Source organism: Culex pipiens, chromosome 1 (genome assembly GCF_016801865.2).
Source record: "Culex pipiens pallens isolate TS chromosome 1, TS_CPP_V2, whole genome shotgun sequence".
In the NCBI taxonomy this organism is placed as follows: domain Eukaryota; kingdom Metazoa; phylum Arthropoda; class Insecta; order Diptera; family Culicidae; genus Culex; species Culex pipiens.
Window position 1 is genome coordinate 121,577,444 of NC_068937.1, and position 18,263 is coordinate 121,595,706.

At 37.4% G+C, this 18,263-nt stretch overlaps 1 protein-coding gene across 7 annotated transcripts; it reads right to left on the reverse strand.

Moving 5' to 3' along the window:
• Positions 1 to 1,467: 1,467 nt before the first annotated feature.
• LOC120423829 (troponin T, skeletal muscle) lies at positions 1,468 to 13,416 on the reverse strand. 7 transcript variants are annotated; one of them, XM_039587758.2, is made up of 14 exons: positions 13,305 to 13,404; positions 10,023 to 10,066; positions 9,164 to 9,211; positions 6,465 to 6,482; positions 4,591 to 4,741; positions 4,224 to 4,439; positions 3,943 to 4,161; positions 3,785 to 3,877; positions 3,633 to 3,713; positions 3,454 to 3,532; positions 2,544 to 2,668; positions 2,374 to 2,409; positions 2,101 to 2,130; positions 1,468 to 1,908 (listed from the first exon to the last, which is right to left on the reverse strand). In XM_039587758.2, the coding sequence occupies exons 2-14, from the start codon at positions 10,043 to 10,045 to the stop codon at positions 1,864 to 1,866; spliced, it is 1,164 nt and encodes a 387-aa protein (XP_039443692.1). In that variant the 5' UTR covers positions 10,046 to 10,066; positions 13,305 to 13,404; the 3' UTR covers positions 1,468 to 1,863. The 7 variants fall into 7 exon arrangements, with proteins under 7 accessions (XP_039443692.1, XP_039443691.1, XP_039443703.1 ...); XM_039587757.2 differs by lacking the exon at positions 3,454 to 3,532 and adding an exon at positions 2,849 to 2,927 and having other exon boundaries at positions 13,305 to 13,399; XM_039587769.2 differs by lacking the exon at positions 6,465 to 6,482.
• Between the last annotated feature and the right edge of the window lie 4,847 nt (positions 13,417 to 18,263).

Genomic DNA, 18,263 nt, shown 5'->3' on the forward strand with positions numbered 1-18,263 from the left:
GAGAAAACCGGGAAAAAACCGGGAAATTTAAAATCCAAAATTGGTGGCCACCCTGTTGTTGATACATCTGAAAAAGTTGATTTAATAGCGGAAAACGGCAAAAGTGATGAGAATTGAGAATTGAAAATCTGCAAATCTGGCATGTGAGCTCCACCCATCGTCACTCCAGTGTACCCGTTTCCCAGTCACGACTGGCTCGTTGATGTATATAGATATCTCGTTGACAAATTTAAAGTAGCTAAAAGTGATTAATTTCCGTTATATGTCTAGTAGATGACCGAAGATGTCAACATAAACCGTCCAATGTAGCCAACATCTTGACTTGGTTCGGTAAAGTTGATAAGGGGTAACTTAACTTTAAGAAAATGACCGTGACATCCACCGTGAAAAACCTTTCGACGCCCCAGTCATGTGTCTTTGACGTTTTCCTTGGAGTTGTACATGCGATCAGAATGTGCCTCATCGACCAAAAGAAAGCAGAGGGTCGTGCACGGAGAAAAATGCCAATAATATCTTATGTACGCAGCCTTTTGAGTTTCGAGTTTGTTTTATAAAACAGCTGCATTACTTTTTTGTTTTATTTGAACACATTTTTGCTAATTATATCCTATCTATCAGCGTACATACGGACGATTTCTGAATGAATTATTTTATTCTTCGTTGGATAAACAATACTAGAGCTTTGAGTAAAATCTACACATACTCATCAGATTTTTATTTGTAACAAATTACGTTCATTCATAGTCGTGGGACATACACAAATTTATCGCATACTGATTCTGACTGAAAATATTCCAAAAGCAGACAAAAATAAAAATGAGTAGTTCTCTACATTTTCGCAAATTATGCCGCGATTTTTAAATTTGTATTTTTTGATTTAGATGAAACTTTGTCCATACATTCCATATCTCAAAAGAAGTAATTTTGCATCATATTTGCGTTTACTTCCAGCAAAAAGCCACAGTCAATTTAAAAAGGCGCAATTTTAGCAAATGTTCTCAAAAATTACCATGGTCGGGTTTTCATTGTTGAGAAGGAATTTTCTGATCGATTTGGTGTCTTCGGCAAAGTTGTGGGTTATGATTAGGACATTTCGGAAAAAAAGGTACACGCCAAAATAAATTCGATTTTTTTATTTTACTTTTTATTACTAAACGTTGGATTCCCAAAATACATTTTTTCTAATTTTTTCGAAATTTTTTGATATATTTATGGGACTCAAAATGACATCTTTATCTTTTTTTTTAAATGAATAAAAAAGAAAAGAAAGCGAAAACATATATGCACCCAAAAGTTACTATAATTTTAGAACGCTAAATTTTACCAAAAAAATAAATAAAAAAAACCAATTCCATTCAATTTGTATTTTATTAGAATTCCCCTTGCAAACGAAAAAGTCATATATAAGTCATATAAGGAATTTCGGACATTTAATTTTGTCGGTACACCGTTTGGTCCAGCAAAGTATAAGTTTATAATAAATAATTTTATTTTGTTTTTATAATGAGATTTTAAATAATAAAATAATCATTAAAATAATAAAGTTCATGAAAGATGTTAATTGAGATGATTCCAATCATTAGAAGTTGTAGATTTAGCTGTTGCTGCTGGTATTGCCGCCTCCGGTGGGAGGGACAGCAACGGCCAAAGCCGCCGCCACCCACCACCCACCACCATGTGTCCTTTCACTTTCACATCGTCATCATCATCACCGTCATGATTATCATTTGTTCTTGCTTGTTCTTTTCCTGCTGGACTCTTGCTGATTGGAGGAATAGAGTATGGAAATGGTAGTAGAAAAATAATGCTCCCGACTTAATCAATAGCTCTAAAAGGAAACCGTTGATGATCGAAAATTTTAGTTTATTCTTCTTCCTCTTCTTCCTCCTCCTCCTCTTCTTCCTCCTCCTGTGGAAAAAGAGATGAAAAAAATGTTATTAGAAGTTGTTCAAAATATTGAATCATTGAATCAAGCTCAAAATTGGTGAGTCTTTAAAAAAGGCTCAAAATTAGCAATTTCTCTTTTCTTGACGCATGATTTTTGCCGATTTACATAGATGTAGCTGTTTGAAACAAACATTGAGTATTAGAGTAACTCACCTCTTCTTCTTCCTCCTCTTCCTCCTCCTCCTGTGGAAAGAAAGAATAAAAATGGACACCGTTACTTGAAGTCGTTTAATAGGAGAATGGGCAAATTTGAAGCTGGACCACGAACTTGTTCACGAAAGAATGTTAACATTCCGGAACCGGTTACCGGTGGCCATTTGGGGACACTTCAAACTTTAACTATCATAAACCCCTTCTCCTTTTCACTCGCTAATTCAAGGTTTAATCAAATTTCACAAGTACACTCAAAAAACCCATCATACTTACTTCTTCCTCCTCCTCCTCTTCCTCCTCTTCCTCGACCTGTGTGGAAAGGTAAAAAAAAGTTACCGTCAATTGCCGTTATCTGCTTAGGAATATCTACACGCAAAAGCATGTTCAATCAAATTTGACCAACTTTACTTCACCGTGCAGTTTAATTGACAACGAATACTTACGACTTCCTCTACGACCACCTCCTCGATCTCCTCATCGTCGGGCTTGACTTCGTCCTCGCCCTCGGGGGTTTCTGGGTCTCCGGCCCGCTTGCCAGGTCGCTCTCCGAACCACTTGGGCAGTTTGGCTGTTGGGGAGAAAAATAAGTTGGGATTCAAAACAAATTCAAACATTTACACTTGCGTAGACAGCTTGACAGCGGGCGATTAAACGTACAACAAGTTACACGTAGTTTTACATGAATGTGCACGGAAGGTCGCGAGAGTTGTGCGTTCAGAGGTTTCGGCAGGGATTGGGGGATACTTACATTTCTGGCGACCGACATGCTGTTCCTTTCTCTCGGACCATTGCTTCTCGAGGGATTCCTTGTTCAGAGTGTCAAAGCCCTGCACGAGCACAGTCGGTTGAGGTGTGGAAATGTGTTTGTGAATTTGCACGTTTGTTTTTTGTTAAGACATAGAAAATAGACAGAAAAATACAGAGATTACACGAGAGTTGCGTGAGAATTGCGTGATTCGTACAGTAACGTAACGTGGGCGTGTGGTGGTGGCACATTTTGAGACATTGTTTTTCTTGGCGCAGTTAGATACAGAATCGTGGAGGAGACATTTTTCGTGTGGAACATTGAATAGATTTAGCAACTTTTACAGGGCAACGATACACGATGTTCCGGAGAACAGGTGTTGATCTACATATTAAGGTTTTAATAAATTAGGATATAACGACCATTAAATTTCTAATAATTTCTATATGAAATCAAAATTGACTAATTTCAACTTATAGTGTAAGCATGAGTAGCCTTTGACAGCTAAAAGACAAGCTTCATTGCTTACAAAAAATCATTCAAATCAATTAATCATAAGACGAAGATCAACATCTGCTTCCGGGTGTGGGTTCGAACAGCTATCTTACACTTGGTTCGTGCCATCCAGAGCTCTTGGCGTTGCGCCCACTTTTTGTCCATCTTTTCAAGGTAATACGCACTATAGCCCTTTTAGGTTGTAAGATGCAAGAATTGGTATCAGTATAATAATTGCCACCGAGATTTTTGTTTGTATAAAAGGTTTGGCAAAACTTTGAACGATACTTACACCCTCGAACAGCTTCTTCTTATCATCGTAGGAGCGGGTATCGACACGACGTTCGTATTTGGAGGCGACTTGGATCATGGGCTGTTGAAGATAGATTTCATGGTTAGGTTTGATTCAGCTTTGTTGGTAGAGTCGATTATGATGATCCTTACCGGGTACTTGCCAGTGAGAGCCTCTGGGTCCAGACCCTTCTTCAGGGCCTTGTGTCTCAGCTGCTGCTTCTGTCTTTCTTTCAACTCTTTAAGCTAAAGTAGGGGAAGAGAGTTCTGATCAGTACTGACCAAGTTGGACGTGTTAAAGAGTAACTCACATCGTAGTCCTGGCGCTTTTGCCTTTCCTCCAAATCGTACTTCTCGGTCTCCAGCTTGACAATGGTTTCCCACAGCTCGGTGGCCTTGGTGCGCAGGGTATCGGCGCTCAAGCCGTCCAGCTCAAGGGGCTTGATACGGAAGGACAGAGAGATCTTCTTCTCCTCCTCCAGCTGCTCCTTAGTCTTGTTACGCTCCATCTGGGCATTGGACATGCCGAACTGTTGGGAGACGAAAGCATGTTTTGAGTTTCAAGTGTGGTCACCGGTAAGGCCCAACTTACGTTGCTGTCCTTCTTGGTGATGGTGAAGTTCGGGCCCTTCTTGTCCTTGTCCTTCATGGCCTGCAGCATCGCTTGACGCTTCTTCTCGGCCTCCTCCAGACGCCGCCTCTTCTCGTCGATTTCGCGCTGTTTCTTCTCCTCAATCTCGCGCACACGACGCTCCTCCTCTTCCTTCTTGCGCTGAGCCATGCGCTGCTCCTCTTCGGCACGAGAAACCTAGGGTTAGAAACATGGACTCAGTATAGCTCAAGAATACCACGAGTCTTAGCAATTAAGCATAAGCGTGCAAACATGACAGCCTTCACCAACTTTGACAGTTCTCGTTACACGCTGATTGCTTCCTAGCCCAATCGGTACAATAACCCACCTTGCGCTTAGCCTGTTTGTCCTTCAGCCTCTTGAGCTCATCCTCCTCCTTGGCTCGCTGCTTGCGCCACTCATTGATGTAGTCCTTCAGCTGCTCGTCCAGATCTGAGCGCTTCTGGTCCTGGCGCTTGATGAATTCGGGATCATCTCCCCTGAAAAGCAACGCCACAAAAAGGTTCGTGGAAAAGAAAAAGGGAGCGAGAGGAAAAAAGCAAAGTCAGTACAGTTTTCTTTCGGACTACCACATGGTGGGAAAATTTGTCTTTTTCATAAGCGATTTGTCGTGTTCCGCTCGATCACAACAAAACATGTTCAGAGTTATTCTCAAGTTTTATTTAAATTAGCCCAGACATTTTTTGATAAAATAAGAGCAAAACAACTCAGACACATGCCTTTTTATGAGCGTGCGTTAAAAACTAGGAGTAAAAATGGCTGCATTTCCGCATCCAATTTACAGTGTAACCAGAAAAAAAGCCACAGACACACACGCAGAGATGTACAGAAGAACACAAAAAAATGGGCGCACTTCCGGACATACTGCCAGCGTAGCGCTTGTGTTTGTGAATGTTTATTTTTCTTCTTCGAAAACCAAAAAAGGTACGTACAAAAATTAGTAGCACAACAACAAAAACCGCCGGAAACGGGGGAAAAAACGGATATAGGAAAGTTTGAAACGAACAGATGGTTGGTTTTGGGCGCAAATGAAAATTATTTATTTTTACACCTTTTGATAACAGGGATATTGATCTATAACAAAAACGCGATTTGGTTTTTGGGTTGGGAATGGGAAAGGACAAGTTTTGTATGCTCGAGGGTTAAATGATATCAAATGAATGTCATAGGTGGGGTTGTTTTAAATGATAGAGATGCAGATTTTTTTAAATTATATTTGGATGCTAGAAAGATGTTTTGTGGTTTAAACGAAGCTTATCAATCGTATCGCTTTACAGACCTTTGCAGATATTTAAAAGCGATTATAACTCGCGAGTAAAGCTAGGAATCAAGAGTTTTTGTTTTCTGTTTTATTAAACTAACATTCAACACCTTCATCCAAAATCACTCATATTTTGTCAAAATCGGACATTCTCACGAGAAGTCGGAGAATTTTTGAGAAATATGATTTGGGTGAATTTCACCCAATTTTCATTGAGCTTTGTTGATTGTGCGTGATAACTTGGAAAGTTTTGATTTGGTTTTAACGTATTTTTTTAATCTCATGAATTACTTTCTTAAATTTGCTTCAAAATAGCTTGACATTGAATTCAAGAAATTTTAGATTGAATTTGAGTGATTCTAAATGAATGTGTTTGATATTCATATTCAGAAGATTCAATTCCTTTGAAAAGGACATGCGAAAGAAAGTTAAACGCCTAACAAAAATAAAAATCTCAGAAGAGCAAAATTTGTATGAAAAGTAAGTTTTTTTTTGTATGCTAAAAGAGACGAACAAGATGGCCGCTTTCCGGAAGTTGATAGATCCACACAACCATCGAAAGGACGACGACACACCAGACAAAAGCTGACCAAGCCACAGTATGTGTCTCGTCGCGTGTGTGCTATCCTATGACAATTCCTATCTATTTACAGAGCAGACGTGTCACAAGATAGCACACAAGCGACGATCTGTCAATCTCGGTTATTTCCTATATAATGAGTGATTGTTATGCAAAATGAAGTTAGTTGATGCGTGCGCACTTTTGAGTTAAAAGAATATTGTTTAGTCAAGCACCAAATGTTTGCATGCCTGGCTTTTGTAAGTGGGCCACATGTGTGTATGATGTACGTGTGAGTACTTGTATGCAGCGTAGGTTTAGTTGTGTGTGTGTGTTTGTGAGAGCATGTGTGTGTGTAAATTCGTCTGTCGTTTCCACTTACTTAGCTTCAGCTGCTGGCCTACGGTTACGGACAGTGATTTTGATATTTTTTTTTATAGTGGTTTATGGTCGAAACACACATAGAAGTGGGTAGTGGTGATTTTTTTTTATTGATGGATGTTTTTTTTTTACATGTCCGGGGATTCACGATCGCACAGGTGGTGAGGTGGTAGTAACAAATCATGTTTTTTTTTTTCACACGTTTTTGGTTGGTGAAAATGTTGGGTTGGGTCCGGTATTGAAGGTTGGCACGACGAACGAACACAAAAAATAGATAAAAGGGGAAAAATCAAAAACATTTTTTTAACAGTGTGTCTTGATTCAAAAAACAATTGGCATAGTATAGGTACTCTTTGAACAATATGGTGTGAAACCGTACAGTTGGAACTTACATACTAAAATGAGTGAACACCGATCAACCCGTGACAGTGATGGATGATTTGAGTTATTTATCCCTTATTGCTGGTAAAACAAGCACATTCAGTTATGACTTCATCTTATCGACACCTTCTATGTCCAAGATTTTGGGATAAGGAAACAATTTGATCATCATTGGCAAGTTCTACTGCAAGCTTGAGGGTTAAAAGCGTCCAATAGATCACTGTCACGCATTGTACCATGGTTATTAGTTTTATTTACACTAGCTATCCTATATTTACAAAACACACAAAGACATGGGTTAGGGTTATTTGGCTATAAAATAAGTATTCTATGTACGAATATATGTACAAGTAGAGATTTTCTTCGAAGAAATAAGTGCAGATTGGAGAGAGGAACCATTTAAGATTGAATTTTACAGGAGAACATTAAAATGTCGTCAAAACATGATTGATTTTTTTTAGTGTAAAAAAACCAGACAGGTTTCCTACACAACCTCTAGCGACAGAAGAATGTACTTAGGATTTTTAACCAAAAGGAAACAGAGAATTGAAAGCCTACAGCATAGTCCATTTTATGCTGCGATGAAAAATTAAACGGCTGTAGAAAAAACAGTAAGCAAAAAATAGAAAAGTGTTGGTGAAGCAGGGACAAGCGGTGTTCAAATCCAAAATAAGTTCCATTTCAACGAACTTTGACCAATTAAAAATGTGAAAAGCAAAAACTGAGCAGTGTTGGAAAACCATTTTGGAAAATTATTTGCTTGTCAAAATGATAAACAGACTCGAAAAATAACAATTAAAGGTAAAATTAATTGAAAGCGGAATGCTCGGTGGTTTTATTTGAGGTTTTTTCTTAAGCCGAGAAAGCTGATCGTAATAAAAAAGATTAGGTGACGTTCTGGAAAACTAACTATTTGAACCATTAACTGAATTTCGAAGCAAAGTTGAGCAATAAATGGTGTAATTTTCCAGCGCCACCTATGACGATCGCGCAAAAAAGGATATACGTATAAAAAAAACCTTATGGAAAAATATAAAAATGTTACCGACAAAAATCTTCGTTTCACAAAACTGTGTCTACCGCATTCTGGCAAACCCGTCAAAAACTGTTTCACTTGAGGTGGTCCCTTAGCGATGGTAAGCGATTTTTTTTCTTTGATTCTAGCAGATTTAAAGGACTGATTCTAGGGCCTAACATTATCAAAATAAACATTTTTGCAATGCTGTCTCTCTGTTTCGGTAGTTCACACACATAATATTCTAAGAGGAAAGAACGGGGGCAAAACATGTTTGCTATAATTCGCACTTACTTCCTGCAAAAAGAAGAGAAAATATATGCTACATTTAGAGAAAGTTCATTCCGTTTCGGTGTACGGTGGGATTAGGGTCTCAGTAAAGTACTGGAAAAGTTGTTATTAGTAGTTTTGTGTGGGTGTCTTGTGGAAAGCTATATTAAGCTAGTTTTTATAACTGCTTTTTTTTTAAGCATTAACGGATATGGTAACCTTTACAATTTTATCTTTAAATAGTAAGTCGGAGTTGGAGTTTAGTTAGTCTAGGAAAGGTTTTAAAATCTAGATTAAATTTTCAAAACAACCTATCCCTCATGGGTTTCCTATGCAGATAGGACCTTTTGAAAATTTAATCGAGAAATATCAACTGCGATAACTTACGTAAGCGCTCGATTTATCTTGTTACTGAACGGTATTCTAATTGAGGAAAGCATTCTGACGTGATCTTATACATCCATTAATCTAGTTATACATAAAAAGGTGCTCGACAGTTGGCAATATAAGCCAATAATGGCATAACAATAAACTTAAATGTCATTTTTGTTCAGGAAAAAAGACTCATTTAAGAGTTATTTGAATCAGATTTAATCGAATTCGAACTTACTTATTTTAGATTGTTTTAGCGTGCATTTTGACAGCCAAAGTGATTTCAACACAGATATTCAAACCTACGCAAATTTACACTTGATTTGAAGTGCCAACCGTGTTGCCAGCTGCCGTATTTACCCAACTAAAATTGAATGGATGCGATCTACTACAATCTAATCCTAATCAAAACGTCATTCTACTTGCCAATCAGAAGAAAAATAGCGCATATTTAGCAGCATGTGTTTTAGAAACAATTAAAATGTAGAATATAGACATTGATAAAAGATTAAAGGTCTCTAAATATGTACAGCTAAGAATGGTTACGTCGCTTAGTTTTTTCCTAATAAATATTGTCCGTCTAGTTAAACTAATCACTGTTTAGTATTTGTTTTGTAAATTCTGTACAACAAGCCAGCTGTAACCGTGCCGGCTGCACTTACGTTTCCTGCTGCTGTTCCTCGACGACGACCTCCTCCTCCTCTTCAGAGCTAAAAAACGTTTAGAAACAGATTATAAATGGTGGGGGCCGGGACAAGTTAGAATTTTGAATCCAAATCAATCTATTTTTTTCTCCAATGGGGGGCGGGTACGGTGGGGCAAGATAATCGCTTCTAAAATAGTTTTTTCGCACTCTTTTCATTCGTTGGTGGAGTGGTCCTTTAAACAAAAAAAAAAATCTTCTCTCGTTGAACCGAAACAAAACCTAAACCTGCTTGAAACACTTTGCTTAAATTGGCATGAGCATCGCGAAAAAAAAAGTTCCGTTTGGGGAAACAAACCTTAAAATAATATAAGCTTTGTAACAAGAGGCAAAAAAACAAAGGGGTGTCCATAAAGTACTTAACGCTATTCAAAACCAAGTAACGAAGCAGCAAAAATGAAGGCATACAAAAGGTAAACTGTTTAAAATTTAATCGATTTTTAGTATTGTGCACTTGGGCGTGTCCTGTTTGGGGTTCTGGGATCGAAGCTATTTTTAAACAAAACATTTTAAACGGTAAACAAATAACAAAGAGATAATGTAAAAAGGTGTGGATGTGCGATAAAGTGGGAACGGGAAGTGACTTTTTTTTTTCTGGTACAAAAAGACAAAACGTTGGTACACAAAAAGGTAAGGACAAAAATCTGGTGAACAAAAAACAACGAAACGGTTGAACGATTTTTAGCGCAACGGTGTAATAAGACAGTGGGTGGAGTGTAACAAAAACGTGACTTTCAACTCCGCAGTCTTCGCAGGAAAAGTGAAAAAAGATTCAAGTTATCGGTGCGGTGAAGTTGTACGGGCACCGCCATACTTACGAATACTCTTCATCATCAGACATGGTGGTGGGGTGTGGCTAAACCTGGGAAATTGAGGACGCAAGTTAAACAATTTGTGCTGAAGGTGGGAAAGTGAAAAGTGTGTCTGTTCAAAAGTCGAAAGAACCGATCGGGAGAAACAATAATGTATTTTTTTATCATTTTTCAAAATATGTTATTTTTTATGCATAGGGGGAAAACATGTGGTCCCATCTGTTATTTAACCCACTTGCAGTCGTATACGTGTACTTAGTTCACTTTGTAAGGGCACTTTTATGAAACGCCAAAACACGCAACTTCCGAAAGGCTAATATTGAACGCTCGATAAATAATTAATTAATCCTTTAGAAGTTGGCAAGCAGGTTTATTCACAAATCTTGCAAAGTGATTTGTTGAATTTGTATCGATTTGACGTTTGCTGACGAACAGTTTGGCTATGTTACTGCTTGCAAAAAAACAATAGTAAGGGTTGCTGAATTTGATGGAAACTGGGAAAACTGTCAGATTTGTGCCGATGTAATAACGTCAAAGCAACACTACCACTGTTGTTGTTGACGAATAGGTCCAACGTAAACGAAAACTGTTTGTGCTGTTTTGGTATCTTCAAAACTACGGGAACTATCGACATAATTTTTGATTAATTTGATAAAGTACTGTCTACAAAATAATTTACAACAATATTTGACTATTTTTATAACCAGATTGTTGCAGGGTTTTGTCCGTAAGTTTGACAATTTTGGAATTAGAAGCGAAAATTTTTAGCAGAGCTGGTTCTGTCAGAATCCTGCTAGAACGGTGGAACATTTCTGCTAGATAGCTGTAAAAATATCCAGCTCTGTTAGAACTCTGCTAGAATCCTGCTAGAATCCTGCTAGAACTTCGTCCATGTAGTTTAGCACATGAACTGAGCTCACGCTTAGTCAGTTAAATAATGGGGAAGATTTTTTTTTTCTGAATAATGGAAATATGTCAAATGTGAATTATGATTAAGTGTTTTGCCTACATGACATCCGTTAAATAGCCTGAAATTCATTGAAATACTCGCCATCCGATCTGTATGACGGCGATCGTCGACAGTGTAGGATGCCAAATTATTACTTAATAAAACTCCACCCACGCTCGAAGTTGCACACACGGTTGGTGGGCGAAGCAATGTGTATCCTCGGAAATTTCATTCACAGGGAACATTCGAAATTGAAGAAAAAAAAAACCGAGACCGTTGCCTCGTCCTACTAAAATTTTCAACGAAGGAGAAAAAAAACTCACAAATACTATTTTTAATGTGATTGCGTGCCCACAACCAGACGACGACGTACGAAATTTGACGATCGCGCACCACCGGCGTGAGCAGCTTTTTCGCTAAAAGTTTAAATTTAAATTTAGCGCACCACCACCGGTTTCATAAAACGGCGCACGCGCCCTGGCTGCAGTCGCGCTCAAAGGTGGAGCAAAATTTGCTCCCCAAAGGCGTGACTGTGACTGTGTGTGTGTGCGCGATTTGGTCTAATTTTAGCCGAACAAAACTCATAGGTCACAAATTTTCACAGCAAACGAACTGTGCGATTGTATTTTGATTTCAATTGTACGAGTTGGCCGAAAAATGGCCGAAATCTGATTCCCAGATTTTCGGGTTTTTGTTGTACCCAAGAGTGTTTGCGTGTGTTCGAGAGTGAAACTGTACTCACGATCCATTTAGGCTATAAATATTGGCGTTTTTCGTGAATCTGCAATGCAAGAGGCAGAGCAAAATTTTCCAACAATTTGTGGTCTGGGCTGCCAGCCAAATTGGGGCATTCATGCGATTCACGATCGCTCACTACCACATTCACGGTTCGTGACGAGGAGATTTTCGCTGCGTTCGGAAAATTTTTCAACGTCGGACTTGAGTGGGCGATGGCTGGCGACAACCGTCCTGCGAACATTAATCAGATCGGGTATTACTTAATCCGGCGTGTGTGTCACGTAAGCGAAATGGGCAGGAATGTACGGCCATTTGGTTATCTGGAAATTGAGTAACAGGATTGCATTTCCAAGATTTTCCAGATGTGTCATAATGTTGCAAATTTATTAGAAAATTAAATATTTCTAGAGTTCTTTTTATAAAGATTTTTAACCATGGGTTTTCTATGCTGATAAACTTTTGATAAAAAAGTTAGCTAGTCTTGAATATATACTAAACAACATCAACAGCTAGAATTCATATAAATTCACCCTTAAATTTGTCTAGCTAAATCAAAATAAAGAAATTCAATAGGTAAACAATCACTGTTGAAGTATTTAAATTTTAGTGTGTACTTTTGGTAAAAAGAAACTTACTGCTACACGCTTACAGAGAAATAGCAAGAAATACAACATAAAGTGAAAAAATATGACTTGAATGTTTTATAAAATTTTAAATGATACAATTGGTGTTGCAATTATTTTTGTGTCTTATCTGTTATAGAAAATTTCAACTCGTTAAATTTTAAGCAATATGGAAACATTTAATTGAATGTTTTAAAGACAGCCGTTATACTACTTTGAGTTCTATTCCAACGATTAACAGTGTTAAAAATCTGTAAACTTTTGAAGCAGGTTACCAATGGAACATCGGACTCGAGTGGTAGAAATGACAGTTCTTCCATAAGGAATACATTGTAAAAAAAGCAAAAACTGTTCGAATGGAAGTGCTCCATTGGTTGCATCAATATTCTGAATATAAACGATTTCTTGTTCAACTCAACAAAATGTTATTGTTTATTGAGTAAGTTTTGAAGATTGCTATAATTTGCGTTAAAAAAACTTTTTCACGATTCCAACCAGAAAAACTTTGCACACGGGTGGCGCTTCGGTCGCATATCTTTGAAGAAAATCTTGCTGAAATCCGAAAGCATGCTAATTTTAGCATCTCGCGCACACGATCTGCGGCTGCGACTAAATTTGGTCCATCGGTCCATTTGTTGAATTTCAGTTCACTCACAAAACTTTTTTTCAGTCCTTTAAGCGTATTTTTTTTTCCACAAAAATCAACAGGTTTCAGGCGGCACTTTCGAATCTCTAAAGTTATATAACTTTTCACTGTTCATTGGCATGATTTTGGCAAAACTTTTCATCTTTTCATCTGGTTTCTGGTACAACTTTTGAACAGAATTCCGGCATAAACAGAAGGGAAGTTTACGACAGTTTTCCCCCGATCTGTGTCGACCAGAAATGACACACTTTCACTATTTGGGGAGGGCACTTCCAAAGAGACCCACCAAAGGGGGTCCCCCTCGGTTAGGCAAAAATCCAACTTCAACTTACTGCTCTACAAGAAAATGGAAGAACGCACTGATCCGGCGGCCGTCGTCGAACTCAGTGTTGCTACCAGCAATGACTGAATCGAGGAAAACCAGCTGCCCGATTCTGAAGTCTTAATTTTCCCCGATTTTCCTCGCACACCAACACCAACGTACACGCTTGGGTCGGTGTATTTGTGGATCGTGCTCGGGAGAAAAAGATCTCGAAGGTACATAAGAAACGGGGGGCGACTTAACGAGAGTACATAAGCTTTCGAGTGAGGATGAAATGATTTTTTTTTTTTGGGGAAAATTTTTGAGCGAGGAAAACTCATCAGATGGAAATGGTCAGTGGCTGCCCCAACGGATTACCCCATTTTCCTGAAGGTGCTGCTGGTGTGGTAGATTAAACATGTGCATAAAGCGGGGTGCATGTTTTGTGGTTTATTGAAAAAAAATACGCATCGAATACATCTTGAACCGTTTGTTGGGTATAGTGGCATTTGACCATTGCAGGTTATTTTCATTTTTTCCTTTGTAATTCAATGTTAAAATTACAAGTTGATTCGAAATTTTGATGTTTTCAAGAATTGTTCACTCACATTCCTTCGTATCGAACAAAGTTAGGAATGAGTTTTTAAAGTTTTCTTTTCAATTCGATATAGGCAAATTTTCATCTGTATTTAGGTAAATATTCTTCGAGTCACACGCAGTGCTGGTGAAATTTACTCAGAATTTGATAAAATTTACCTCAAAGTGTCAACTTCAAATTAATTACGTATCATGTTCAATAATGATTAACTATGTACAACTCGAAAATGTTTTTTTTAAAATGAGCGTGTAAGATGTGGTAATCAAAAATCTAAGTAGTGCCTTAAGGAGGTATTAGACTTTGACAAACAAACAACAGACAGTTTGATAGTTTGCCTGCTTTTTTTGCAGAAGCGTCGGCCTGTATATACAGTCCAGACTCGATTATCCGAAGCCTCGATTACCCGAAGTTTCGATTATCCGAAGTTCGATTATCCGAAGGTTTGTATGGGACTCCGGATAATCGAATCACGAACAAAAAAAATCGTTTTCGTTTTTTTCATTTTCTTTTTTTAACATAAAATTTGAGTTCTACGACCCAATTTTAGTCAAATTTGAGTTGTTGATTGCCTATTAAAAAATAAAATACATTTTTTCAATATTGCATCACCGCCATTTTGGCTGCCATCTTGGATTTATATATTCTAAATCATTTTAGCATAGTTTATGGGTTATACCTAAGCTTGACAATCAAAAATTAGACAACGAAAAACATTTTTTTTCCTGATTCGATTATCCGAAGTTTCGATTGTCCGAAGTGAAATTTTTCCGAGGCCTTCGGATAATCGAGTCTGGACTGTATTTTGCTTTGAATGCAAGTTTGCGAGTTTGTTTGTTACCTAGGTAATTCATTGCGGTTTTCGCTTTAAAAAAAAACTTCAGATGATTTCTGGAGCAACATTTAATAGGGGCGGTACGGCATTGCTCTTACGGCCTTTCTTCCCATTTAAACGCCTGTAATGAAAGGCAACAATGCATGGGCTGGAAACGATTTAAAAATGTTAAGCGTGTTAAAATTCTGCTTGATTTGAGCTCAATATAAATATTTCTGATTAAGTTATTTTTGATGACATTTGAGTATCTCAACCGGCAAGTACACACTAAATGATAACAACTGAATTCCCAAACAAAATTTTAAAAAAAATTCTCCATTTTAAGGTGCCGTCAATCAGAAGTACAATGTTCACACCTCCTTGGTGCGTTTGTCGTCTAGCCCTGCTTCTGGCTCAACACCCAGGTCTTGGTTGCACAATTTATTTATTGGAAACAGAGTCGGTATTTCGTGGTGGAAGTTACCAACGCCCGAAGGGACCCACGCGCGTGGGTGTATTGGAAATGTGAAACTTTTTTTTTTTGCCCCGCGGCCAGCATTTAAATGTTAAAGTTCTTCGTACTTTGGTCACCCACCGCCCAACAGCTGAGTGCAAGTGAAATGAAGAAAGTCACTCTTGACAATGTATTGATTCATGTCGGTCAGTTGCTGCTGCCGTGTGACTTTCGCAGAAAGTGCAGTTGCAACTTACGTTTGTCGTTAATTTTTGGATGTCTGTTTGTTTTCGGACTTGATGATTAATGGCGGTAAATCTCAACAGAAAATTTATTTTTATCTTTAGAATACCCATGTAGTGGATAATAATAATTTCAATTGTGCGTTTCTCTTAGGTATTGTGGCTCATGTACAACCAAAATAACACACAATTTCGATGTCAAATAGAAGAAAATATTTAATATTATTTGGTTCAATGTTGTCTTGACTCGACTCGTCTGATCCTACGATACGGCAAATGAATTAACGAAGGGGAAAGAAAAACTGGTGACGTGTGCGTGTTACACATTTACTCAATTTCACACGAACAAACTGCTTGGGATACCTTCAGGTTTTTGGGGCAGTTTCAACAAAACCTCCCACTGTATACAAATTGTTCGGACTAAAAATATCACAAATGTTCATCTTCAACGTAGCATGACATAGAATGTAGTGCTGTGGTCGTCCAAGCATAATCGGTCAATTGGTGGGATGTTTCTGAGTTATTGTATTATTGCTGTAGAAAAAGAGGGGTAAAATCCTTGAATTTGTCGTGGTATACCTGATGAAGGCAACCTCCTAAGGCTTCACAAAAACTAAGTATATTCAAAGATTTTATTATTAAACTATATGTAGGGTATCCAAGCACCAGCCAATATTATATCAATATTTAAAACTCAAATTGTAAGGTTATTTTTCAAAAAGATTGTATACCGGTAACTAGGCAGATTGAAAAAGGACGTATGAAACACAGGTTTTGGCTATAAGATTTTTTTAAAATATTTTTCATTAGAATAGTTTATGAACATAAAAATCTAAAGCTAGACAATATGAAACAGTGAAAAAATACATTGAACGATGAGGCATGAAACATTATTTTCCTGCAAACATCGGTTATAGTGGGGATCTTGAACATGGTCAACGCACAAGCAGGTCGCGTTTCGGCTTCCACGAAGTGTGGGTGTCCAATCCGTTCTTTGGGAACGGTTGGGTTAAAAATAGCGGTAAGATAATAAAGATTTGCTCATCTTGATGGTGCCAAACCGATGCGATGCATGAAACCTTTGGCACATTACGGTGTGATGTTTGATAGTCCAGAGATTAGATATCGTTGCTACTAGTTCAAATCAATTCTTTTAATAATTGTTTTTTTTTGAAAGAAAAATTCTCAAAAGCCGCATTTTTTATATGTTTTAGTTGACTAAAAAGGGGAACTTATGAGTTGAAGATAAGTATGGACAAATAATTTTCACAGGGACACGATTTTATTGAAAATACTAAATTTTTTAGAAATATTGAAAATGTACCCAAAATATATTATTAAAAGAAAAACTGAATTTGTAATCAAAAGTACAATTGTTTTTTCGATAAAATGCACCGATTTCTTGCACTTTAGCATTGTTTCATTTACATTGTGTAACTTGAAACGTTGCTGAATGTGGCGTTGCAAAGAATTAAAACTAAGAAAAAATAAATTTTGCAAGTGTTTTCTTATTCGCCTTCATTTTGCAGCAACTTAAAAAAAATCTATGTCCAGAAAAGAAAATTCTCGTTTATTTAATTTTGTTTTCAGGATAAGCCACATCACATGGACCAAATCTAAATTAAAGTTTTGGTTTAAATTTGCTTTAAAATGTTTTCTTTTTTTTAATTGTTTTTGTTTGTGATTTTTTTTTGTGAAAATCAAATTTAAAAGCGGGTAATTCTTTTTTGATTAACCCTCTACAACCCAACCCCGCCTTTAGACGGGCATCGATTTAAAAAATCGCCAAAAATCAATTTCCAACCAATTTTTGATCTTTAAAAAGCATTGGAAAGAAGAACTCTAAAAATTTTGGAAAATTTATGGATTGGAAGTTTTACTTGTTTTATGTGACTTTGCCAATGTTTTTAAAAATGTAATTTTTTTAGGGGTCAACTTTGGCTGTGTTTTTTATCAACATTTCCTATATTTTAAGTAAAAAGAAGTATGCAGTAATTTTTGTAGTGTCCCAGACTATGCCATTTTATATCAGAAAATGTGTAGATGGTTGAAATCATTGCGCCAAGTCGATCAAAAAGTTTTTTCTCGAGATACAGATACAGATTTCGGAAGGAGTTGCTCAGTTACAGGTCACTCACTTTTCCGTGCACACCCTTACCAAAAATCATGATTTTCTGAGTTCAATATCTCACTTTTCATAGGAATTTTGTAGTTCAACCCATATAACAATTTTTATGCTTGTAGTACCTGAACTCAAAAAATCGTAAAGTGGGATATTGAACTCAGAAATTCATGATTTTTGGTAAAGGTGCATAATAGGATGTAACAAAAATTACTTTTTGGCGGGCATCCAAGGGTTTGTTCCGGTGGGCATACTAAGCCCAAATCCAAAATATGAGCTTGATTGGACGTAACAGGAGCTGGCGCTCCGCAATTCAATTTTAAATGGGATTTAACCCGTAATTTTTTTTTTCAAAAATGTCACTTTTTGAGGCATTTTGGCCACTGAAGTGTTTATTTTCAATATCATTGGCGTGTAGGCCAGATCCTTGCGCATCTTTTGGTATATATAACATTGAAATTTGGAGCACCCTGGAGCTCGGTACAGACCTTCAAAGTTTATCATCGGCCCCGGCAAAATCAAATGGCCTACACGCCAATGATGTCGAAAATAAACGCTTCAGTGGCCAAAATGCCTCAAAAAGTAAATTTTTTAAAATCTTTTTTACGGGTTAAATCCCATTTAAAATTGAAGGGCGGAGCGCCAGCTCCTGTTACGTTCAATCAAGCTCATATTTTGGATTAGGGCTTAGTATGCCCACCGGAACAAACCCTTGAATGCCCGCCAAAAAGGCATTTTTCTTACACTCTAGTGCATAATCTTC

What these genes read in the sequence shown, in the direction of transcription:
- LOC120423829 (XM_039587758.2), bottom strand. Translation starts at nt 10,045, where the DNA reads ATGTCTGATGATGAAGAGTATTC. An exon ending in AGAAGAAGCTGTTCGAGGGT is followed by an intron (nt 3,533 to 3,632) that starts GTAAGTATCGTT and finishes ACAACCTAAAAG; the next exon opens with GGCTATAGTGCGTATTACCT. An exon ending in AAGAGGAGGAGGAGGAAGAA is followed by an intron (nt 2,131 to 2,373) that starts GTAAGTATGATG and finishes TTCTTTCCACAG; the next exon opens with GAGGAGGAGGAAGAGGAGGA.